This window comes from Nomascus leucogenys, chromosome X, assembly GCF_006542625.1.
Source record: "Nomascus leucogenys isolate Asia chromosome X, Asia_NLE_v1, whole genome shotgun sequence".
NCBI classification, from domain to species: domain Eukaryota; kingdom Metazoa; phylum Chordata; class Mammalia; order Primates; family Hylobatidae; genus Nomascus; species Nomascus leucogenys.
In genome coordinates, this window is record NC_044406.1 from 134180502 (window position 1) to 134206921 (window position 26420).

Here is a 26420-nt window from a genome sequence, read left to right on the forward strand (position 1 = left end):
CTAGGGCTTTTTCATTTCTCTGGACAAACATTAGCATCTCCACAGCCCAGTTATACTCTAAGTCTCCTGGGTCCTACCAACCACATGTTCTGCCCAGCCTGCTGGGATCACTGATCTATGTGGTAGGCTTGATTTGGGAAAATCTTACCTGCAGAAGGTTAGAGCTGAATTCCAAGGCTATAAAGTATACTCATAAGGTGAAATCCAGAGTGGCCCTTTTCATCTGAACTATGTCTAGAGAAATGGTTTGGTATCCAGTACGCTCATTCTGTCGTATCTCCACATCTCAGGGTAGTTTTTTTTAGAGTGACGTTATCTCATGATGATATTCAGGTAATCTTATTTCTAAGGCTGCCACAGTGGCTAGAGAGGAGGTTCCCAGTCCTTTCTTCATTTATTCTGTCCCTTTCCAGGAAAGACTTAAGATTCCTCATTGAGCCGCAGCCCCCACTGTGGCTAGGCCATCCTACTGACTAGGATGATGCAAAAATGATGGCAGTCATCATTCAGCTTGATTTTACAAGTTCCAAAACAGAGGATATTCTCTCTGAGTTGCATACCTAATGAGAGTACAGTTTGAGCATCCCAAATCTAAAAATCCAAAATCCAAAATGCTCCAAATCTGAAACTTTTTGAGCACTGACATGACACTAAGGAGAAATAAGTGTTCATTGGAGCATTTTCAGATTTTGGATTTTTGAATTTGAGATGCTCAACTGGTAAGTTTAATGCAGATATTCCAAAATTCAAAAATATTCAAAGTCTGAAACACTTCTGGTCCCAACTATTCTGGATAATAGCTGCTCAACCTATATTCCAAAATAGGGACCAAGAAGTCAAAGGCCTTTGCCCTACCATTGATTCTCCACCTTTAGTGCTGACGACAGTACAACCACAGCTGACAGTGTACCTTCAAAACAGCACATGCAAAAGTCCAAAGGTGTGCTTTGAACATGGTTCATTTCCTTGCATGGTGCTCATTGTGTAAGCAACCTTTATATGTCAGCCATGATCCCCATGCTGCTCGGACAGGATTTATGTCACATTCAAGTCACAATGTTAGTTTCTAAACTACTCATTTGTGGGGGCATTGTTGATGGGAGAAGTGTCCAAAAATTGTATTAATAGATTCTCTTTACTTTTGTCGTGAGATTCCCATGCCACCCAGTCTTTACACAGAGGTTCAGATTACACAGTTCTACTCTCTCAAATGCCAGCTTCTTTGTAGGACTAGGCTAGGCAAGGTTGATTGCTTTTCTGTCTGATCAAAGGTGCACATTTAAGTCACCTACCTAATCTAGAAGTTAAAATAAAAGCAAACTATGTATCTTGCTCATTTTTAGTGTATAAAATATGATTGTCTGAATGGTGCCATGCATTTCAAGCTCTGTGTATTTTTTTCCCTGTTAAAGCCAACAGAAGTTGCAGAGAAGATCCCTGAGAAGAAGCAGCGCCTGGAGGAGGCCACAACTATCTGCTTGCTCCCCCCTTGCATCTCACCAGCCCCACCCCACAAGCCTCCCAACACTAGAGAGTGAGTTTGCCCTGGCTCTGTATGATGGCTTGGTATGATTGTTCAGACTCCTGAGAAATCCTAATTGAACCTGTTTAGGGGATCTTGCCCCAGACTTTAAGGTAAAAAACAGGAGTCTCTCAGTCAAGGCCTGACAGCTGTCCCTGGCCACTGGTCTAACAAGGGTGTGATAAGGGGTACAACATAGGCTGCCAGAATTGGGGTGACTTCATGAGCTTTTAGCAACATTTCTTTACTCTAATTCAGATTTATCACTAAAATTAGTCAAAACGAACTTTTAGCACTCAGTGAAGCGTAAAAGGAAGTAAATAAATTAACAAGAAGCATCAAGAGAACCCCTATCACTTTAACCAGATCACCTGCTTCTACCCAACATTCAGTTCTGATGGTGATTACTCAATTTCCCTGGAAAAGCAACTCCTTGATCTTGACAGAATGAGGCAGCTGCTTCCTCTTTGATGTTATTACTTAACATTGATATGAATCTTGAGGACCAGTAGCTATGTCCGGAACTCCACAGAAGCCAAGGGAATGAAAAAAAAAAAAAGAAGCCATCTTTTCCTGACACAGAACTGTCCCAGGAGGAGGGCCACTCCCAGACAGCTCATCTCTCTGGCCTCCCCAAACATGTCATTCCAAGGAGCTGGCACCTGTTCTTCCTTCTCTCTCTGTGTGGAAGGTTCCAGAGTCCGGCAGGAGGCGTCCTGGCACCTCCTCATTCAAACAGCTTGAGTCTTCTTCAGAGAAGTCCTGCCTTCTGTTTCTGCCAAGCATTGTGACCAAGTTATTTCTGTCTTATAAATATCACTTAACTAACAATCATGTCAGCTACTTGAACCATTCTGTCTGAGTAATTATTGCCATAAATTCATTCAATGTTAGAGATTACTTCCATCAAAGCCAGTTTTGGAGCCTATTAGCAGCCCAGAGCAGAGAGGCAATCTGGCTAACTGCAGCTAACAATTGATTTCACAGATTACAGTTTAACATCAGTGATATGGCATCAATCTGCTACAGATAAGATGTCGGAAATAAGTTATCAGCTTACATTTGTCTGGATCTTTGTTGTTTTGAGATGAAAGGAAAGAAAAGATCAATTACCACTAGATCTGGTTTAACTAATAAGGAGATTTGGGTCCTGGGCTGCCCCCCGCCCTGAGGATCAGTAGTTATTGGTGAGGTTCGTCTGTATTCTCTGATGTAACGTTGCTCTGAAACATCCCTTCACATACATACTTGAAGTTCTCAGAACTAGAGACCCTTCCAGTGGAGCAAGCTGACCCCTTCACCTGAGGGTAGACCAGGCATGTGAGGAGGCATGCTCCCCTGATGGTCAGACATGGTCATTCCAGAGCCCTCCTCCGTTGTTTGCAAGGAGGAAGGACTAAAATGGCATCGCTGTGGTGGCATTATTCCCTCAGTGTCCAGGCTTGGACCAGTTTGGGCCATCCAGCCTTGCCACAACCTTCAGTCCCCACTGCTACACTCTCTAGGTGACCCAGTGGCCTGTCGCCTTCCCCATCTTATAAAAGAGAGATGACCAAGTATTACATAAAGGTCTAGTCATTTGAGTTGGTTCTTACCAAATGTCACACTCAGGGTTGGGGTCCAACCCCAGCTGAGGTCTGAGGGGAGTGTGTGGATGTGGAGCAGGGAAGCTTGAAGAACACTCAAAAGACAGCAGGTAAATGAGACATAGCTTTATTTAGCAGCTCCTTCACACGATGAGTGTTACATTTCTACATTACACAAACAATAGTGGCTGAGAGCCAGGTGGTGAGCTTCTCTGTGTTACATCTTCATGGCTATGATTATGTAAGACATGGGACTGTGCGCTTGTGCCCCAATCCACTGAGTCATCTAGGCTGTTTACCTCAGCCTATGCCTGCTGCCCTATGCCTGCTCGGCTGCAGCACAGCCATGTTTCTTACACCAAATGGTGTCTTTAATCCACTATCTTTATAATGTCTCTGCTTTTTTAGTAGGTGGGAAAGCAGTGTTTCCCTTGTAGCATTTATCATTCAGAAAGAGCCTCAATTAGTTTCTTATGCCCATCAAACAGATGAGTTTTCTCTGGAAAACTTTCTGGAGTTGAGGAAGAATGAAGCAATGACTGACCTCTTAGGGGTCTCCTCCTGGGAATCCTCTCCTCAAGCTTTGCACCTTTGTGCCTTATTAACCTTTCAAACAAAATGGGAGACAACATTCACTTTTCTAAATGACTATTCTAAACCTAACAAAGATTCCACACCAGACTATGACAGCTATAGTTCCCCATAGTTCAACAGAAGGACTCTCCTGGACCTCCCCTTCTTCTTTAGAGCTGGTACCTTCAGCAGGCCCTCTGAGGAATTGAGTGCAGGTGGTGATGCTCTTCTTTTGTCTCCTGTTCTACTCTGGCGTACTGGAAGAGGTACCCAAAGACACAAAAGCTGTTTTTGTAGTTGTAAGTCATAACAATGACTGAGTGGCCTCTAGAAAATGCTCCCTAGGTGTCTTTCACCAAGGAAGTCCTTAAAGACCCCATGGTTCCAGATCATGACCAGGCAGATGTAAAGGGGGCCAGGTCACGGGTGCTCACTGTACAGAATGCACTGAATCCCCGCTGGTTGATTTAGTGGCAGACAGGCAGGCATTGCATGACTGTGGTTGCCAATGGCAAATTAACTGCCTCTCAGAAGCAGCTCTTTCCATTGCAGCCCCCAGTTTCTCCTCAGGCAGCTCAAGTAGTGGGGGAGTATTTACAGCTAATAAACCACCATTCACCTCCTGTAGATGCCATAGCAATGCTTGACATCCACACACGTAAATTCCCAAAGGCCTGGTGCCTTTGTAATTATTACACTTAATGTGATCTGCTATTTGTGGAGCTTCCTCATGGACAAGAATCTTAATCCATATGTTCACCATCATTTTAATCGGGCATCACTACTGTTTTAAAATGGTTATACATGTCAAAGCAATTTTTAAAATCCATTGGAAAGTATTTTTAATTAATTTTAATCAATTGAGGTAATGATAGAAATAGTTGCGTTTCTTCAGTTTCGCTACACAACAAACATTAACATAGGGCCACATTTATGCAACAAAAGATGGAGAAGATGACACATATTACAATTAGCAATTTTGTGCAACACAGTGGAAGTGGGCCAAGGAGTCTGCATTGACTTCTGTTTCAGGGAATCAGACCACTTGAATGCTTGTTCATCTTTGATTTGTTGCTTTGAGATATTGTAAATCTTTATTTCTAGACACTGACTGAAATTGACCAAGAGGAAAACATAAATTCTTGTTGACTTAATTTGCTATTGAAAATTGTAGTCAATAATCATGAAAAGTAAATAGCTGCACAGTGCAATATTAGTTGTCTAAGAAAAGATTAAAATCCAAGTAATCTTCATTGATTAGTCTAAGACAGTAACTAAAATGAAAATCCATGACCCAATTACCATGTTAAGCAGCTAGCATAAGGTTTCAGTTGTTCTGTTTTATTTGAAGTCTCAGACTATTTGATGGTGCCCATTTAATGGGCAGATAAATCAGTTTGAAAGCACGGGAGTACTTTTAAAATTGCAGATGTCTAGTGTGAATATGACAAAATAATATTTTTAAATGGAGTTTTGTAAAGTGGAGTACATCAGTACTTCAATATAACAATTTAAGGTCAGAGGCTGATTATGCTTGGCGTTGGAGTAGAACATTCTGTATATACAATTTGCAATGTATGTCGCAATACTATTTAGTGCATTATTTATTTCTAAGTAATGCATAAGCATAATATTTCTTAAGAAAATATTCTTCCACTGATTCTTTATTGTGCCATTTATTGCATGATTGTGAAGTTAAGTCCTAGGGCAAAATAAGTAGGAACCGTCCTGAAAAATGATGGGATTAAAGTCTTCATTGTATTTTCCATAAAAATCTAATTAACAGTAATCTTGAAAAGTTGAAAATATCCTACTGTAGCACACTCCATTAGGCATTTACATTTGTCATGGAGTGCTGCTGCAAAGACATGAGTTTATTCTTGGATACATATGTATGCATATATCTATATTTATATAGAGAGATATCTATATTTATATAGATATCTATGTCTATGTCTATGGGCATTTTTAGATATGCTCTTCACCATAGGTAGATGGATAGCAGTTAAAATATGACTTCAGCTGACAGTACTAGCATCATGGGGAAAATCGGAATAAAGAGAGAGAAGACTTTGTGACACCCTACACTTCTTGTTTTCCACAGAAATAATTCATCCAGGAGAGCAAATAGAAGAAAGGAAGAAAAACTATTTCCTCCTCCACTTTCCCCACTGCCAGAGGACCCTCCACGCCGCAGAAATGTCAGTGGCAATAATGGTCCCTTTGGTCAAGACAAAAACATCGCCATGACTGGACAAGTCACATCTACCAAACCTAAGAGAACTGAAGGCAAATTCTGTGCTACTTTCAAAGGGATATCGGTAAATGTAAGCATCTTGGAAGAAATATTATAATTGTCAGGTAGAAACAAATTAACGCAGCTCATCTAACTTGATCATTTGGGGATGTTGCAGGAGGAAGGGAGGAAGATGCAGAGAAGAAATATGAGAGGCCTGTGTATACAAATACACAAACTCTCCATTATTTCTCTTTGTATAGTGCCTAGTATATTGTCACAAATAATTAGGGATTATAAATGATACAGATGTTATAATGACAATGATAATGCTTAAAAGAATCTGCAAAGTCATTTCCACAAGGGCTAAAATCTACTGGGGAAACATGATAAATATATTAATATTTGCTCCTAGAAATATATCATCCTTCTTAGGGAAATCACTAGGCTTCTCTGATAGCAGTGAGCAACCAGTGCCTCTTCTTGGGCCATTCTTTCTATTAGTGATTTGAAATCTAGGAGACTTTGTGGCATAATTTTTGCCTTAGTCTGTGAGTTAAGACACTTAACTCTTAACTTGTATAGTGCTAGCACTGCAACAAATTTGCTCTATGACTCTGGGCCAATCATGAAACATCTCTGAGATAATAAAATGAGTGGATTTGACTAGATGATCTATAAAGCTTCTAGCTCCAAAAACGTTTGCAATTTTGTGCTCGCAGAGTCTTCTCTATTCCATTTAGGCATGAAGTCCTGTTTATTAACTCAACGGGTGAGTGAGTGTGGAGAGATGACATTTTTATATAACTTACATGATCACGGCTGAATTCAGCCATTTCCAGTCAGATGTGCCAGGACTGACATAAATGCCACGTATGGTGGATGTAATGTTTTGGGGTTCTTGCCACACATATCTTGGCCATAGAGACAAATGACACTGTCTTGGGCTGGCCTAACTGTTTGGTCTAGGCCAATCTGGCTGTGGCAGTGGAGACACAAAGCTGGCTTACAAGTTTTTTATGGCTCTGTTTCCTTTAAAATGTCTGGGTTGAAAAAAAATCCTCATTTTCTTCGTATCCATCATAACAATTTGTAGATGCATAGGTTCTCAGCACATTTATATCAGTGAGATCTAGGTGGTAATAATTATTTTGTATTCAGAAGGTCCAGGATGAAGTGTAAAAGATCCATATAAATATAAGAAATACATTTCACATTTGGCTTTTATCTTTAAAGTGACCCTGTTGACTATGGCAAGTGTCCGTGCATACGTGCATGCATGCACTCAGCAAACACTGAGGGCACTGGGCTGTGGGGTGGAGGGATAGTATCGTAAATCAGAGATGGCTCCAGTGCTCAAAGAGCTCTCAGTCTAAAGTGAGCAATGAGACACGTGCTCAAAGGACTAGAATATAAAATAGCTGGTGATTGGTGTCTTAGGGCAGGGATAGAGACAGGTCTCTGAATGGTCCAAGGAGGATTAAAGCACTTCTGGCTGTAGGCATAAGGTAGTTTTCCTGGTGGAGGAGGCATTTCCTGAGTTGATCCTTAATAGATGAGTAGGGTTTAAAAATGAAGGGAAGTGGATGAAGAAAATGTGGTCTATCCACACAGTGGAAAAGGAAGGAAATCCTGTCATATGCTACAACATGGATGAACCTTTGAGACATTATGCTAAGTGAAATAAGCCAGACACCAAAGGCCAAGACCATATGATTCCATTGACATGAGGTCCCTAGAGTAGTTAAATTCATAGAGACAGACAGTAGAATGGGGGTTGCAAGGGTCTAAGGCAAAGGGTAAATGGGGAGATACTGTTTAATGGGTACAGAGTTTCAGTTTTGCAAGATGAAAAGAGTTCTGGAGATTGGTTGCACAACAATGTGAATGTACTTAACATGACTGAACTGTACACTTAAGAATGGTTAAGATGATAAATTTTATTATATCTGTGTTTTACCACAATTATAAAAATTTCAAAATGCAATAAAAATAATAAGTTGAATAAATTATCACAAGGTAGTTAAAAAAGAAACAAATGAATGGAAGGCTTTTTGAAATCTAAAACTTCACATGTATCAAATCAGGAAAGTGAAAAAAGCAGGGACATGTTCAGTTCAGTTGAAACTAAGGTTCATGGAAGGGAACAGTCAGAGATTGGGCCGAAAGCTGCAGCCAAATCAGGTAGGGCCTTGAATGCCAGCAAAGGAGCTTCAGCTTTGAGTGTGCATTTGAGTGCAGGGCAGGGAGATGCTAGGAACTTTGTTCAGGAAGCTCAAGCTAGCAGACAGCAGATTGAGGGTGGAGGGAGAAGCTAGCTCAAGGGCTGGAAGTCCAGTCAGGAGACTTTGTTAGTCTCAGTGAGAAGCCGTGAGGGCCTGCATTTTGAGGCTTTGAGGGAGAAAGGGACAAATTCAAGAGATGTTGGGGAGATACAATTAATAGGAGTAATTAACTGCAATTAACTGGTAATGTTGAGGGAAAAAAATTAAAGATGAAATAGAGCAATGGTTTTCAAAAAGAGTTCTAGGAGCATTATCATTTTTCAAAGCAAAGTAATTTTCAGAACTTCAATATATAAAGCCGATTAAAGCAGAGCAGCTCAAATGGAAGGAAAGGTGGGGAGTCTCTACCTTGCCAGATTCGGTGCCGCTAACCCAGATACTACTGCAGTTCCCTGTGTCACTGTGCCAAAGTCAGTTTGGAAACTCTTTATTGACACGGAGAAATTCAGCTTTGATGACAGGGAAGACCATCCTACCATTAACAGAAAGAGGAAACTGGTTTGATTAGTGATTTGATTTGCCAAAAATTTGAGGTGCTAATGGCCATGTTGGTAGAATTGTCCTAAGATGGTCACTGTAGGCTGGAGCTTTGGAGATTGGGTAAGATTGAGGTTTCCATTTGGGTGTTACCTACTTATTGTTGAATCTGTGCCAACAACACACAAGATTGACAGATCATATCAGGAAAGAAGAGAACTGCGGAGTGAACTTTGGGGAACACCAACCTTAGAGAGATACCAATTCAGAAGAGCAGAAGGAAGAGGAGGCACCATGGGAAGTATGGTCAGAGAGAGAACAGTCAGGAGAGTCCCACAGTTGGTGGGGGCGGGAGGGCAGAGTCAGCCACCTGAACACGGCAGGTAGTCTTGTGATACCACACTGTCACATAATTACAAATCTTACCACCTCCTTTCTCCATCCTCTCTATAGCAATGACAGTTCAAAGCAAAGCCCTTGTAAATATCTTACCCATTTGATTTTGGACCTGGTAGAAATGAGGCTTCACCATCCCAAGATTTCAAAACAAAATGGAGACACACTCACATTTCACTTAGCTAGAAACCAATCAAGTGCCTCACATGAACAAAAGGGCTGCTTCAACCTCAGTTCAGCCAGGGCAGGGATGATTAGAGTACAGTTTCCTGGTATTTTGCTGGACCGTATCCGGTATTTTGCAGAGTGACCTGAGTACGTTACTTACCCTAGAGAAAGCTTCTGGGTTGGTTCCCTTATCAAAAATATCCACATCGGGGTTAAGGGATTTATTTAATTTCTCTATCTCTCCCTCTCTTTGTCCATGCATCTCTTCCTTTCTCCCTCCGTCCTCCTCTCTCCTCTCTATATTCTTCCTTCCCTTTCCCCTCACATTTACCACTGGATTTAGACCTTTGCCGTGGCCGTCTTAATGGGATGGTGGAGCTATGTAATCACAGCACCCAATTAGCTTGATGTTTGGTGTCATCATAGAACAAAAGCTGGTGATTCATGGCATTCATAAAATATCCAGGGTCACCTATTTATCCTCAAGCTGTGTGCATTGTTTTCTTTCTTTCTTTCTTTCTTTCTTTCTTTCTTTCTTTCTTTCTTTCTTTCTTTCTTTCTTTTTTTTGCCTTCTTTCGTAAGGTGCTTGACATTCAAAGCATTTATGACAAGATGTTTTAAAAAGCTGGAGCTAATGGAAACTATTTGTCCTCCTTTTTCCCAGGAGGGGGACACTCCAAAAAAGGCATCCTCTGCCACCATCACTGTCACCAATACTGCTATTGCCACTGCTACTGTCACTGCTACTGCCATTGTCACCACCACTGTCACAGCTACTGCCACCGCCACGGCCACCACCACAACTACTACCACTACCATTTCTACCATCACCTCTACCATCACTACTGGCCTCATGGATAGCAGTCACCTGGAGATGACGTCCTGGGCGGCTCTGCCCCTTCTATCCAGCAGCAGCACCAATGTCCGGAGACCCAAGCTCACTTTTGATGACTCGTATGTTGTTCCAGATTATCATGGACAGTTTGGAGTAGTGAATGGGGGGTGGGGGTAGCATGGCTTTTCTAGTGCTGTGCATGTGTCACCCCAAATAAGACCTCAGCATCAAATCCTATACCCTTAGAAGTACACCCCACCCCCTGCGTACACACTCACCACTCTGTCCCCACCAAGAAATGTTTTTGGCCCATTGTAATTATGCAGCAGTTACTGTTCCAAAGGCAGATTGTTTTGTCCTTTCCTATCCATGTCCTCACATATAACCAACACATAGATGTATAGCTAGGTTTTGTCTGATCTATTTGGACAACTGTAATGGTTGGGGTTGGAGGATGTGGTTATTTATCCTAATGGGCCATTATGTACTTCAGATTTCATTTACAGTATTATTTCAAGGTTGGTTATGATATGAATGACAGCATTAGTCTGCCTTTTTCAAGGCATTATATGGGAATAAATTTATAGCAGAAAGGGTTTGATGATTCAGTCTTTTAATGAAAAGATGAAGCATTGGTTTCTGAAAGAGCTTGTTTTGTTTATTTAGGGTTCACAATGCTGATTATTACATGCAAGAAGCTAAGAAGCTGAAGCACAAAGCTGATGCACTGGTAGGTTTCCTTTTTCTCATTGCTTTGTTCCCGTTAAGGATTTATGTTTCAAAGGAAAACAAAGAAAGCACTTTTCCAAACAAATTTTCAGTATCACAGCCCACACCTGCCTGTCAACACATTGCTGCCCTGACATAGGGAGATTTGAACTAGTGAATTACTTAGCTCTGTAATTCCCAAAGTTCTCAGGGCTTGGTTATCATGTCATTTGTTTTCCCACTGTTCTTCCCCTTACCCCAACTTCAGAAGCTCAATGGCATATACCACTGTCATTATCTTTCAAGTGAATTTAGAATGACTTATGAAACTTCCCTGGAAATGGTGTGCTTTTTTGGTCCAGTAAGCCAGAACTCGTGTGGGAATGTGAGAGTTGTTTAGAGCTGTCTAAATGGCCTTAACAATTGGCTTTGGGAAAACTAGGCCTGAGGAAAAACTCAGCTCCTTGCTGCATTTGATGACATGTTTTCAGAGTGAGCCCCACAGTTAGGCTGGGGCCCCAAGCAGAGAAAAGAAATGCTGTCATCTGGATTTCTCAAGATACTTTGCCCAGCTGCCTCCAAGGGTTTTAGCCACCTAGATCAGTGATAAGCTTAACATTTTGAGTTGTTTGATTTGGTTGAGGCTCCTAACAGTGGGTTTCAACCACACATCACATTGAAAGCTTTAGAATAACTCTGATGCCTAGCCCATATCCCAGACCAATGAAATAAGAATTTCTGAGACTGGGACCCAGGAATGAGTATTAAAGCTCCCCAGGAGACTCCCAAGTGCAGATATTTAAGAACCACTGTCCTAGGGAAGGCCCTAAATTCAGGCTTCTCACTTTGACCAAACCCCATTGGGTTAAAAAATAGCATCCTCAAACATTGCATTGTGTCCTGCTAGGACTTATTTGTCCCAGTGGTGTTTGATATTGGGAATGCTGTGATGAAATACCATGACTAGTGTGTGGCCAACATCAACTGTCCATGATCCTTACATCTGCCATTCCCCTACTTTCTGTCATTTCCCTGCTGTAGTACAAATTGCTTAGTGTCTGCAGGTGACCTTTCTGTGGTGTAAATTGTTCCTTAGAAGCAATTTTCCCCTGCTCCTGCAGACAAAAATGACAAGGCAGGCTGGGTGCTAGCTCCATTGGAGATGCCAGGACAACTGTGCCTGTGACCATTGCATAGGTGATGAGAGATTTGAAAGGCACTGGATGGTAATGCTGCTGCCTCAAAGACCAAAGGTTTTCTCTACATGTCCTCAACTCTGTGGCACTACAGAGCACTCAAGTGCTCCTAGGGTTTGCCCTCTGTCAAAATTGGGGTTAGGGAGCATACACATGTTCCACTGACAAGCTGTTACATGAGCTGATGAAGACTGGGATGTATATAGGAGACCATGTAAGTGAAATGTTTGAAGAACTGAGAAAAATCGGTACCACAGACATATATACATATGATTATGAACTAACATCACTCTACATTCCAAGGTTGTGTTTATATGTATATCTTTCAAGGGATCACATTTGGCCTAATCCATTTAGAATATGCATTCCCAATTGGGGAGATGCTGCCCCTATGGGGGCAAAAATTGGCTTTGGAGATGGGGTGAAAAGGTCTTAGTTATTTCAATGGGGTGTGACCCTCCAAAGGGCCACAGGGCATAAAGGGAGAATAAATATATTTCTTGTATTAAAATTTCATTGGGGGTACGTGAAAAAAATACAGTGATCCCTCTGTATCCATAGAAGATTGGTTCCAGGACCCCCTCGGACACCAAAATCCTCAGATGCTCAAGCCTCTGATATAAAATGGCCATTTGCATATAACCTGTTCACATCCTCTAATATACATTAAATCATCTCTAGATCACTTATAGTATCTAATACAATGCAATGCTATGTTAAGAGTTGTTACACTGAATTGTTTAGGGAATGATGACAAGAAAAAGTCTGTATATGTTCAGTGCAAATGGAACCATTCATTTTTTTCTGAATATTTTTGATTTAAGATTGGTTAAATCCATGGATGCAGAACCCACTGATACAGAGGGCTGACTGTATCTTAAAAATTCCTTGTTGTTGTTGGGGGGTGATATTGAAAAAAAAAAAGGTTGCAGAACACTTAGAGGAATGATATTTTTGCTAGGCTTATGCGTATATTAGCCTGGGAAGCACCCTTATAGTTTAAGCCACTCATTTTATGGATGGGGAAACAGTCCCAGGGGTAGGCGGCATAACTTGACTATTAATTGGCATTGTGGTCATGTAATTTTCTGTCTGGACATCAGCTACTCCTAGGGAAGAAGGGGTTTAGGCTAGGCGATCTTTACAGATCTCTCCAGCTATTGGGTTATGAATGAAAAGTCGGTTTCAGAAATCAGGATCTAAGAAAAATTTCCAAATGAGAGAGCCAGTGGAGCCAGATGACCTAAGGAAATTGTCTTGTAAGGCAAAAGAGAAAGGACCTAGTTTGCATATATGTACACAGGTTTTCACGAAATCAGCTTGAATTTGCTTGAAACCGATATTTCTCCACGGTAGCTTACAGAAAGAAAACCACAGAATTCCTGCAGCTCATAAAAGCTGAAGAACATTTATTGTAAAAAGTCATTTACATTAAGAGATTCTGCAGGACCTCTAACTAATCATTTTATAGTTGTACTTAATCCTTTGCTAGAGACAGCTACTCTGGCATTTTGAGAATTGAAACTTTCACAGTTGCATAGAAAATATTTTGATAAAAGTTATACAAGAAAATTAAAATAGCTAAATCTGCATTATATTCCTTCTTTTACATAAAATACCATATTAGTGGAATTCTTACATCCTGCTATCAAAAATTGAAAATGTTAAATCCTGTTATAAAATGCTCACTATAAAAGTGTCATATATAATATTCATTACACATAAAAAAGAAATCAGTATGTCTAAGTCAGTTTAATCATGACCATTATCAGGGCTAAAACCTTTGCAATAAAATTTTACTAAACTAAAATATTTAGTAGTACTATATTTTTTGACTTTTTGACACACTATTTCAAACTATCATTTACAAGGAAAGTGATGTGATTATTGTCAACAGTCATACTACAGCTTCCCATTTTTCATGACAATAGCATCAATTTGTTAATCTTCTCCTGAGAGTGAAGTTGATGTGCTCACAGAGTTCTAAAGCAAAAATGCATGTGTTCATTGTCCGTGAGACTTATAAAAAGCAGCCCTTAGTTGCAAGTACTGTCTATAGGACACTACAGTGAGCAGATAGTTTAGTAAATTTCATGAATAGAAACTAGTTGAAGCGATGATTTGGATTCAGGTCCACCAAAAAGATAGCAATAACAGCAACAACATTGCCACAAACCACATACGATACCCTGCCTGCATTTTTCTCTTCTCAACTAGCCTTGGTGTCATGATGATAGAACCTTAAGCCAGTAACTTCATTGTTAAGACCAATTCATACATTGTCTTCTGTATCAGGGTTTCTTAGCCTGGGCACTGCTGACATTTTGGGCCAGTTCATTCTCTATCGTGGGAGCTATTTTGGGCATTGCAGAAGTTTATAAGCATTTCTGGCCCCTGTTCACCAGATGCCCTCTCTCCCCAGGGGTGACAACTGAAAGTGTCTCCAGACATTGCCAAATGTTCCCTGTGGGAAGGGGGCAAAACTACCCCCCAGTTTCAAACCACTCTTTTATATGAAGGAGAAAACAGAGAGTATTATCTTGACGAGTCCTCTTCCTGTTTCAGTTCGAGAAATTTGGCAAAGCTGTGAATTATGCTGATGCTGCCCTCTCCTTCACTGAATGTGGCAATGCCATGGAACGCGACCCTCTGGAAGCAAAGTCCCCATACACCATGTACTCTGAGACTGTGGAGCTCCTCAGGTGAGTGGCCTTTCTGCAATCATCTTCCTACACTCATTTCAGCTAGAATTAGAAGCTATGTTTTAAAAAATATATCATTTCCACTTATTAATAATTTGTCCAAGCCATCCTCTTAGAAGTCATCATAATTAGTTCTTGCCATTTTATTAATATCATGGAAAATTTATAATTGATGAACGCTGATTTTATAAATTATCCCCTCCAGAAGTTATAATGTGAGTGTTATAATTTTCAATATTCGTAACATTAAAATGGAAATGTAGTGGGTAGAAATAAGTATAATCATTTTACCATTTAGCATTGACTTATCTTTTCAAAGGTGCAGTTTTATAATTCAAAAAAATGGTGCTCTTAGGATTTCTATTACAAACCATGTTTTCTAAAAATTTTTATCTTGGTTATTAAAAAGGGAGGGGCACTGTTCCAACTCAGAGTTGGTGTTTAAGGCTGCAGGTGTGGAGTAGACTTTCCATGCATCTGGAATTAGGGAAATAGATGAGGTGCTAGTAGGGGCTGGCGGTACAGATGAGAGGATGAGAATAAGAGAGGGGATATTAACTGCACACATTATTGGTTTCATTTACATTTTAAATGAAATTTTCTGGCTGTTGGTCTTGGTGGTGTAGAAATTCTGTGTTATCAAAAAATTCATAGAAGAAGAGGAAGAAGAGGTAGAAGAAGAAATAATCCATTCTGGTGTTATCCAGTGATTTTTAGATATTTGTACAGTAATTTAATCCACCCCTGAATAGTGGATAAGCACCATCGTTCACTAGATGGACTAAATAATCACTTTTGATTGATTGAATAAGCAGTTTTTTACCTGAAAAGTCCTATGTCCAGTCCCATCTGGCTTGATTAATCAATAATGCCAGGACTGGTTTATACTATCTTGCTTGTACCTGCATTAACTGTTACAAATCTGAGGATATTTGTACCTAAATCTTCAGACAAACATTGGACAGATTTAGTGTGCATATTTTCCCAGTGACACATTCCAAAAGATAAAAAGAACTATTTTCTTTAAAGCAACTCTGCTCACATAGAATCAGAAGTTTAGTTAGAGCCACAAAAGTAGGGTGATTATAAGGGCAGCTCTAGCCTTGCCTGCTGAGCCAATCAGCCATCTTTCTCTTTGCACTGCTCTGAAATGTAGGCACTGAGAAAAGTGTCAAGTATTTCTCCTTGACTTATTTTATATACTGTGAAAAGCACCACCACCATTCTGTAGCTTTCAAGGAGAAATTGAATGCTCAGTGTCTAGTCAAACTACCTGTGATTTTCAAAGATACACAAGGTGAACATACTGGCAAAAATTATAAGGATTCAAAACTGAAGGGAAACATTAGTGAACAAACACAGGGACAATTCATGCTCTCTATTCATTCAAAAATGCAAATTAAAACAAGGCACTTTTTAAATTAACAAGAAAACGTAACAATGTTAATATCTAGCACTAAAAACTACAGCAAAAAAAGGCCTAGCAGTGAACGAGACCTCTCCTACGCAGCTGATGGGAATGGAAATTGATTATTGTAAATTGAGGGAAATTTGGCATTGTGTAGGGAAAGCCATACAAATGAGTATTCATATCTTTTGATCCAGTACTTTAACTGTGGAAATCTGAGTTTTCTCTCCTGAAGAAAACAATTGTAAAGACTAGAACAGGTAATCGGTATGGTGTTCAATTTGACATTATATATAATAGCACACAATTGGAAGCACACCAAATAATAATAGAAAAGTAATTGCATAGTAGGACACTCAACAGAATACTTTGCAGTGATTGAAATACAACAATGACAGAGACTATGTAGCCACACAAAATATATTTATAATATGATGTTAAAATAAAATCAAGCTGCAGAATAACATGCACACTACAATTATGATCATGAAAAGTTTGTATATGCATCTGAACCAAACTGGAAGGGAAATGAAATCATAGCTGTAATAAGTGAGTGAGATTATGGGTGTTTTCCCTCTCTGCATATGCTTCTTTCTTATTTTCTTTTAAGAAAACACATGCTGTCTTAAAAATATGAAAGTAAAATACAAATTTCATTTTATGGTAAAAGTGCAACGTGAATCATTAAGTAATTTTCTTTTAATTATTCACAAAAAAGTTATTTAGGGAAAAAACATGATTTATGTTTTACTATATGCTATTTCACTTCCCATAGAAGTTTATTTCAATGAAATCTGAAAGCCAATGGAGAATTTACGAGCATTCACTTTAAAGTCAGTGTTTTTAAACTTTATTTTGAGGTAATTGTAGTTGCACATGCAGTTGTAAGAACTAATACAGAGAGTTCCTGTGTACCCTTCACCCAGTCTCCCCCAATGGGAACATCTTGCTTAACTATATTACAGTATCACAGCCTGAACATTGACATTGAAACACTCCAAAGACTTCATTCAGATTTCACCAGTTTTGTTTTGTTCCCAACTTCACCATTTTTGCATGTACCCATTTATGTCTTCTCTATGTTTTACTTTTTTTATACTTTCTGTAAATTACATGTGTGTATAATTTTTTTTAATGAGAGGAATTTCAGTTGGGAATAACATGAGTTAAAGCAACTAGGTCTTCTGGTCCATTTAAGCAATTGAAACTCCACTATCAAGTCACTTCAAATGTGGTTGCAATTAGAGGGTGAGTGTAATGTGAACATAGTTTTTAGTAGTGCAATATCATGTTGAAGAAATTTTTATTACTTTCTCCCCGACAGTATGCTGGCTACAGAGAGAGAGCCCCATTTTCTTCATTCAAGTAATTATAGTTGCTCTGAGCTCTGGGAATCTGCAATAGAAATGTATTTGTGAAAACAAGTGGGGCATCACAATGACTTGACATTTCAGTGATCCAACTGTCAAAGAAAGCTAGATTTATTACATAATAAAAATTCCTTTGCTTAATATTGCAACAAAAGAAGGGACCCACATTAAATGTACAAGTGCCTTTCCTGGAAAATGTTCACTCAACAGAAATAGAGCAATAACCAGGAGAGCAAGGCGGCTAGAATGCTGAGGAGGCCGAGTCTTAGGGGGTGAGCCTAGGCTCCCCAGTGTTCTGCGGGGGAAGGTTGCTGAAAGCGAGGAGTCAGGCATGCCAGCTCAGTGGCCCTGCAGGCTTTCCGTCGCCTTCTTATAAATGAGAACTTTCAACTTCCTTCTGCCACACTGAACTCCATTACTTATTCTACTACAAGTACCTGTGAAATTGCATTAAAGCTCAGACAATGATTTTATGCAATGAATTGATTTTCAAGAGTCTAAAAGCCCTGAATGGGATGTACTCGGCTAAAAGGAAAAAAAATGGGAACTACTCAACCTTTTATCACCCCAGTGCAGAACAGTAACAATTAAGGAGAATAGAAAGACAAAATATACAAGCATCATAAATTCAGGGTGCTTAGACCTTAAAATGCTGTGAAATCGACCTTCCTTTAAAAAAAAAAAAAAAAACCAAAACCACTTTCAATAGGAATATATGCAAAACCTGAGCCATTAGAAAAGACCTTTTAACTGTGTGATTAAGGTCTCCCTATGCTCATGTCAGACATAGTTATATATTATTTACCTAATCTGTCATAAACTGAACTGAAACTGACATTCTTGTCCACCTCTCATTGAAAACCAGTCATATTATTTAGCTACAGTGTTCCTAGAAACAGTATTTTACCAGCATTTAGACACACACACACACACACACACAAACTCACGGTAATTCCACAGCATTGTCGTAAGGCTCATGATTTCACTGCCTTCTCCAGAGTTCAACTCTGTATTTCACATGAGTCCTCTTATGACATTTTGATCATCATTTTGTGTATGTTTTCGGGGAAGCATGCTTTTGCCCACATGCACCAGTCAGTCCTCTTGCCCAGAGCAAATGTGGGAATAACTCATTCAGGCAATCAGAATACAAATGACTTTGGGCATTTCTGAAGGGTAATACAGATTTCACTTTAGCTTTTCTTTTCTCTTCAAAGGTATGCAATGAGGCTGAAGAACTTTGCAAGTCCCTTGGCTTCGGATGGGGACAAAAAGCTAGCAGTACTATGGTGAGTCCCATGGAGGCCACAAGGAAATTGCTGAAATGTCATAGAAGGATTTGAAAACTCTAGATCAACTTAGGCTGCTTACCCCAGATCATTACTCTTGTTTTCCATTAAACTATTAAAGGATAACTAATGGATTTCTTCAGTCACTGACTAAACATTTACTCTCCTAATTTACACCCTTATCAAAATGGGATTTTAACGCTTGCCCCTTCCCTCTTTAGAATTTCTTTATTTACTTATGTTTCTCAATCTAACCATAGGAGAGTAACTGCAAATTGTGAATCAGCAGTCTTCTTAACAGTTTATAAAGTTTCACTAAGCACTGGCATTAACAGAAGCCTTTCCTCATCACCACAGCTACCGATGTTTATCACTCCTCTATTTGAGAATGTTTAAGCTGAAGAAGGACCATGCTATGAAGTACTCCAGATCACTGATGGAATATTTTAAGGTAATGCTTTTTTTGTATAATTTATAGGTACAGGATGATAAAATCACTAATAAGACATGACATGCAGGTTATCGAATGTCAAATGCTGCCAAAGGCTTAACCTCTCTCCTCCCCGCTGGCCATGGCCGTCCTACCCCTCCTTAAGGGCTCAGCAAGGAGTTTATGTCTGATTTGATTCCAGGGAGAGAAGGCACGATGGTGCAATCCCCTGACTTTTTTCCAGACTCACCAAATGACCCTTGGCAGTCTCCTGGTTGCAGTGAGGAGTATGTCACCTTTTTGCTGCTCTGTGAGGTGGTCACAGCTTGTGGCTATAGGTATGGCCAGTCTTTTGTTAAATGATAGGTCAGCCCAGGAATCTCTCAGAAGTGAGAGAAGTCACTGTGGCCACCCTGGCTGTATGTGCACGTCCACACCCCTGGAAGGCCTTTGTCCATGGGGAGTCTTGGAGTGCAGTAGTTGTAATTAAAAACAACTGATTGCTTTGGTTACCAAAACAAACAAACAAAGCCATATTGTAGGGAGCTGGGGCTTTTAGCTTGTAAGCACAAAAAAGACAGGCAATCTCAAAATGCAATGCCAAAATTTGAGAATAAGCCCAGGTAAAAATTGCAAACAGCAACTTCATACTAGGCCTGGTCACTGTACCCTCCAACACCAGTCATGATTTAGAGTTGGGGAGACTCAATGCTCCTTCTGTTGGGCAGGTCTAAAACGAAAAGGACATGATTTTTTTCTTTTTTGCCAAGTGCATGAGACCTCTTGGCTAAATCATACCAAAGTAGTTGTTTGAAATGAGCGAAATTATGGCCTTACGTGAAACATGCAGTGAGTGGAAGTGCACAGCTATTTATGAAGACACTGTGGCACAGTTGGGAAAAAGAGCATGTTCCCCAGCTATTATGTAGTATGGCCATAATGCCATAAGGCCAGTATTGATGTGGGTAAAAGGGAGTCATATACAACAGGCCCTCTTCTCTTCATATGTCTACACTCTTAACTTCTGCTTTACAAAGTTCCTTATTGAACTTCAGTGGGCATCAGAATCCCCCAGAGGGCTTGTGAAACAAGAATGCTGTTCCCCAGCCCCCAGATATCTGATTCTGTAGGTCTGAGGCCTGGCCCCAGAATTTGTATTGCTCATAAGTTCCCTGGTGATGCTGCTGCTGCTGTTCTTGTGATCACACTTTGAGACCCACTGATGTAATATTTGCCCTCTTTGGCCTACCCTATATAGTTTACAGGTATTGTAAAACTCCAAACAAATACTAAATAATTCATTCATCCAGGAGTGTGTCGAGCTTTCCTGAGATTAAAAACTGGAGTCTGCAGAATGCGCCTTAGGTGTGGGTCTACAAAGCCCCAGAGAAGTATTCCGTTCTCACTGGACTCCCGAAAATGCTGACTCTTTCCCTGACCCTCCTTTTGCAAAGGGGGCTGGGCTAGCAGCAAAGAGGCAGAAGATGAGCATCAACTCACAATGAGCCTCATACCTGTCCTGTAGTGGTAATGCTGAATGTCAGTTTTCCCTCTGGTCCACAAGTATGTGGTCTTGAAAATACAAGGAAGCCCATCCTTTAAACCAGCCCACTTCCATCAGAGGAACAAAGGCATGTTTGGTATTTGATTGCAGTGCATCCCTGGACCAGTCACTTTGTTAAATAGGGAAGCTCTTTAGCCATGAGGGTTTGCGTGTAAATATAGCAAATCAAGGTGATTCCTGAAAACAAACAAACAAACAAATGAAAATACTGCTTGGCTCTGACACATTCTTGGATTATTAGAAATGACAGCTCACTCTGCATCCCAGGGAAAAAGTTTGCAATTGGAGCTAAAGGTGAAAAGCTTACTTGCACTCTGAAGAGCTTGTTTTGCAGAATAAATTTCAGATGAGGATAATTAAACCACTTCTTGGAGAACCGAGTCTGATTTCACTGGGCCTTTTAGTATATAAGATCTTTCATCAAGTGACTTTCATGGTCCTGATTGGAGCCCACTAATTATCCTAACCAGCTATTTTCATCGAGTGTGCGTCGTGGTGTGCTGACGTGCACATACATCCCAGCTCTGCATCCCGAAATGCTGCAATCAATATTAATGTACTCTAAATCACACTTCCATCTGTTTCTGAATTAATAAAACACAAAATAGATGTCCTTATTTCCCTTTCTCTCTCTCTCTCTCTTTTAGCAAAATGCTTCAAAAGTCGCACAGATACCATCTCCATGGGTAGGCAATGGAAAGTAAGTATTTTATGAAAATTGCTTTTTCATGAAGATGAGTGATTCAATAGACCCCAAATATTTTGCATTGACAAGTCAGGAGTGAAGGTCAATTCTAGAACTACAGTCATTTTGTACATACAAAATTTCAGCCAGGCTTCAGCTAATGGCAAGACAGAAAAGTTTAAAAAGATGTGGTTCACAGTTATTTAACTATTTGATCTTTAAGCCAAATTATAGCCATAAAAATATCTGCTAATAAGATGGCAAGCACCGTGCCATTTTAGGGAGGCAGGATAAAGTTAACTCCACTGCAGTGATTTTTCAATGATTCACTCAATAATGAAAGACCAATGAAATATTCATTGATATATGGTAAGTGCTGTTTAATAAAACCAAAGGCATAATGGTGCTGAAAATGTGAAGGCACTTGGTCAGCCAGTTATCCAAGCCTTCATGATAATTTTTATATTAATACTAAAATGCCCTAACCTAAGATAGAAAAGCATCCACTATAATGCTGATTGGAGGCTCAGGGAACTCACCTGCGCCTGAGGCCTTATTTAGAGTTCTATCTGCTTGGGACAGCTCAGTCTTAATAGCAGTGGAGTAGGGGCCCAAAAACCGTTGACCTGGTGCTGAAGCTGCACTTGGTTTACAGGGTAAGCTAAGAGGGCCCCTTCCTCTATCTGGGCTTGTTCTTTATTGCTAAAATGAAGGGGTTGGACCCAATGCCCTCGAAGGCCCACTGAAGAGATGTCTCTTATAGAGAGTGAGTTTGAATCCCAGTTCTGTGCCAGCTGTGAAGTTAGCTAACTTGCCTGAGCATCAGTTTCTCCTCTGATTCCCAAATACCCCTCACCAGCCCAAGCCCATACCCCTCAGTGATGGGAAGGGAAACTAGATGACTGTGGACATAGACCGTTTTATAACTCCAAGCTGCTTTTTCAGTTTTTCATCACTTCAAAATTCCTGCATCTCTGATCAAAATAATTTCTTCAAGAATAAAACAGTCTCTACTGCCACTTTATAAATATCTAGAAAACATACTCCAAAAGCAATGGGACAATGAACTCTACTTTGAAATCATAAAAACGTTCAGTGCGAGGGAACAGATCCATTGAAAACTACACATTAACTCAATTACTGCACTGAAAGGAAGCACTGTTTAAAATGTTGAATTAGGTCTTGCTCTTATATTGACGAACAAAAGGGAAAGAGTGCTTCTCTCTTAAGAGAAAAAATAAGTTCAGAAAATAAAAATAACCAGAGAAAGGCCCAGCTCTGTTTTCTGTGAGCACAGAGTAAAGTAAGGGCAAGGGCAGGTAAGCAGCTATTAAAGAATCACTGGGGAAAAAAGAGTTTTTGTAAAAAAAATTCTGAAACGAAAGAACTCAAGCACAACCTAAGCTTGGGAAGTTGCATGAAAAGCCTCCTGAAATGATTTTTAAGCAGATTTCGCATGAAGAAAGCACATTCCCTTTGGTAGGCCACAGAGCTTTTGACTGAGGCAACTCAAAACAGTCACTCAGGGGTTATGTCTCGTTCATTCAGCAAATGCTTTGCGTGCATCTGCAGCACGATGGGCTGGGGACAGAAAGCTGAATTTGATATGGTCCCTGCACTCCAGAAGCACACAGTCCAGTGAAAGGAGGTGACAGGTATGAACAAGGTGCTGTGGAAGCCTAGGAGAAGGAGCTTGGGCCTCCCTGCGTGACCAGGAAGGGCTTCTTGTCTGCAAGCAAGATTATGGCCTTGTTTCTGTGTGAATGAGGGTGGTGTCCCCCATGGAGGGTTCTCACAGCACCTTCCAGGAGCAGCACCCTCTGACTTCAAACCCTCCTAGGCTGGCTAGCAATTGGGGAAGTCAGCTGCCCAGAGGTGGTTAAGGGCTCTGCAGGAAATTATATGGAGAGATGAGCAGAGGGTTAAGAACAGACATTCAGGAACTGCTTCCGTGGAAGCTGGGGAAAGAAAGTGCAAAGAAGCAATTGGAAGAAGCAGCAGAAAAATCTGCTGAGTTTACAGCAGGGGCCAGGAAACTTTTTTTATTTAAAGCACCAGACACTATATATTTTGGGCTTTGTGCTAAGAGGTGAAACCAAGGCTACTATGTAGAAAAATATGAGAGAAAACAAATTTTCACAAAATTTTTACTGATAAGATTCAAAATATAGTAACAATTATGTATAATTTTTGAAATACAAGTCTATTGGTGAGAAGAATGTAAATCTTTTTCATAACATTTTGCTTAATTGGGGTTCAAAGTTAGTGTTCCCTCTCAACAAATCAATTGCAAATGTTCATCTTTTGCAAACTATTCAGAGCTCACAGGCCATAGAGAAACACAAGATGGGCCAGATTTGCTGACTCTTGATACAGGGTTCTGGAATCCAGATTGTGGAGACTTTAAAAAGGCTGAGCAACAATTTCGAATGTCACAGAGAGATAATAAAAAGAAAGAAGCTGGGCAAATATGGATGGCAGGACTTTGAGGTGACATGGTGGAATGGAAAGAGAATGAAGAGAATGGGCTTTGGAGGAAAATGGACCTGCTATTAGATCCTGGCTTTTCGGCTCTCTGGGCTCTGTGGCCCTCAGGACGGAGCTGAACTTCTCTGAGGCCACAAACAGTGGCAGCAGAACTTTCCCTGCAGAGTTATGGTGAGGCTTGGACAGAATATTGGTGAAGCCCTGAACTATGCTTGGCACATAGAGACTGTGCAACAAATGATGGCTGCTGCAGCTACTGTTGCCATGATTACTGTTGTAATTGTTACCTATTTAAGTTAGAAAGGATAATGATCCTACCTCTAGAATTCCCACAGCACTTGCTTAGCACCACAGTTTTGGCACTTACTCCAGATTGCCAGAAAAGAATGTATTTTGCTCCTCTATTTTACTCTTTGCTCTTTTACAACAAGTAGCCATCCATCCTATCATTCCCCAAATACTTATTGAGTGCCTACCTTATGTGAGACACTCTGCCAGGCCTTTTGTAGACATATCCCCTATCCTCGTGCTATATATGCTATTCTCCTTCTACCTTCCAGAGCACTTTATATGTAGTAGATACTAAACAAAGAATAGAAGCAAGTCATTCATTTATTCAACTGGTGTTCATTGAGAACATATATGCCAGACACTGTTCTAGATACTGAAGTATGGCACAGAGTGAAATAGACCAAAAAAAACCAAACAAACAAACAAAAAACTGCCCTCATCAAGGTTACATTCTGTTGAAGGAGAAAGATAACAACAAACATGTGGCATGCTAGGTGGTGGGAAGTGTCATGGAGAAAACTGAAACAAGGAAGGCAGGCAGAAAGGGCTGCTGTGGAGAGGGGAGGGAGCAGTGGTACCATGCTGAATCTTGAGTAGGGATTTTTAGAGAAGGATGATGGTAGAGCAAGCCATAGCAATACTGGAGGAGTTTCTTCCAAGCAGAGGGATGGCAGCTGCCTCTGAAGCAGGAGGGAGCATGCCTGACAAGTTCAAGGACCAGCATGGCAGGGTGTGGCTTAGAGGTGAGAGGATGGTGGGTTGGACCAGGATGGTAGTGGCGGAAGTGGTAGGAAGCATGTGCTTCTGTGTGCATGCTCATTTGCATGTGCCATGGAAATGTGGAGAAAAGGGTGAGATCTGCAAGTAGATACACACAAAGAACAGGAAGGGAAACCCCACGCAGTGATGAGAGCTAAGTCAGAGTTGGAGAGCACACTGAAGTGAGTGGGCCCTGCATCAGCCCTCTCTTAGCCACAGTCACAACTTCTTAGGCAGGTTTTCATTTATTGAGCACAAGGTAGTGTGCAGACATGCGCATCAGAATATGTCAGACCTTAGAGCCTAGTGTGAGAACAGTAACAATTGAAAACAGACGCTTAGCCTAGCTCTTCTTGCCTCCACCACTGAGTATTTAAAATAAATAAATTAGAGAATAGTAGGGAGAAAAGTCCCCAATAACACTTCAGTGTAATAAAGTAAAAAGGGCTTTTCAAGATGTATGTGGTAAAGAGAGATGATTTGGTTTCTCTTGTGACTCCTGGGCATGATTGGAAATCATCGAATCCAACCTTTTCTTGCAGTCAAGAAAAGTAAGGCCGAGCAAGGAGAAGGGATGTGCTCAGGGGCACACAGCAATTTTATGGCAGGGCCAGGGCTAGAGTCCACATCTCCTGGGATTCCAGTACCTCTTTCCCTGCACCATGTGGTCTCTCTTTCCCTTTTGTTTTCTTTTTTTTTTTTTTTTTTTTTTTTTTTGGAGCTGGAGTCTCACTGTCACCCAGGCTGGGGTGCAGTGTCTCGGCTCACTGCAACCTCTGCCTCCTCAGATCAAGCGATTCTCCTGCTTCAGCCTCCCAAGTATCTGGGACTACAGACGTGTGCCACCACGCCCAGCTAATTTTTGTATTTTTAGTAGAGATGGGGTTTCACCATGTTGGCCAGGCTGGTTTTTAAACTCCTGACCTCAGGTGATCCGACCCCTTTGGCCTCCCAAAGTACTGGGATTACAGGCATGAGCCCCTGCGCCTGGCCTTTTTTTTGTTTTGTTTTGTTTTGTTTGTTTTTTTTGGAGATAGAGCACTCTGTCACCCAGGCTGAAGTGCAGTGTCTCAGCTCACTGCAACCTCTGCCTCTTCAGATCAAGCGATTCTCCTGCTTCAGCCTCCCAAGTAGCTGGGACTACAGGCATGTGCCACCAAGCCCAGCTAATTTTTTTGTATTTTTAGTAGAGACGGTGTTTCACCATGTTGGCCAGGCTGGTTTTCGAACTCCTGACCTCAGGTGGTCCGACCCCCTTGGCCTCCCAAAGTACTGGGATTACAAGCATGAGCCCCTGTGCCTGGCCTTTTTTTTTTTTTTTTTTTTTTTTTTTTTTTTTTTTATGATACAGCCTTGCTCTGACTCCCAGGCTGGAGCACGGTTGTGTGATCATGGCTCACTGCAGCCTCAATCTCCTGGGCTCAAGCGATCCTCTCGCTTCAGCCTCCCGAG

The 26420-nt window shown here is 40.7% G+C and overlaps 1 protein-coding gene across 3 annotated transcripts in view; it reads left to right on the forward strand.

Moving 5' to 3' along the window:
* AFF2 (AF4/FMR2 family member 2) overlaps nt 1–26420 on the forward strand; it is a 518465-nt gene that overhangs the window by 467579 nt on the left and 24466 nt on the right. For all 3 annotated transcript variants that reach the window (XM_003271824.3, XM_003271823.3, XM_012498708.2), the window contains 8 exons: nt 1413–1534; nt 5786–6008; nt 9909–10198; nt 10746–10809; nt 14549–14685; nt 18681–18752; nt 19110–19203; nt 21394–21446. In XM_003271824.3, the coding sequence (XP_003271872.1) occupies nt 1413–1534; nt 5786–6008; nt 9909–10198; nt 10746–10809; nt 14549–14685; nt 18681–18752; nt 19110–19203; nt 21394–21446 (1055 nt within the window). The remainder of the gene's footprint in view (nt 1–1412; nt 1535–5785; nt 6009–9908; nt 10199–10745; nt 10810–14548; nt 14686–18680; nt 18753–19109; nt 19204–21393; nt 21447–26420) is intronic.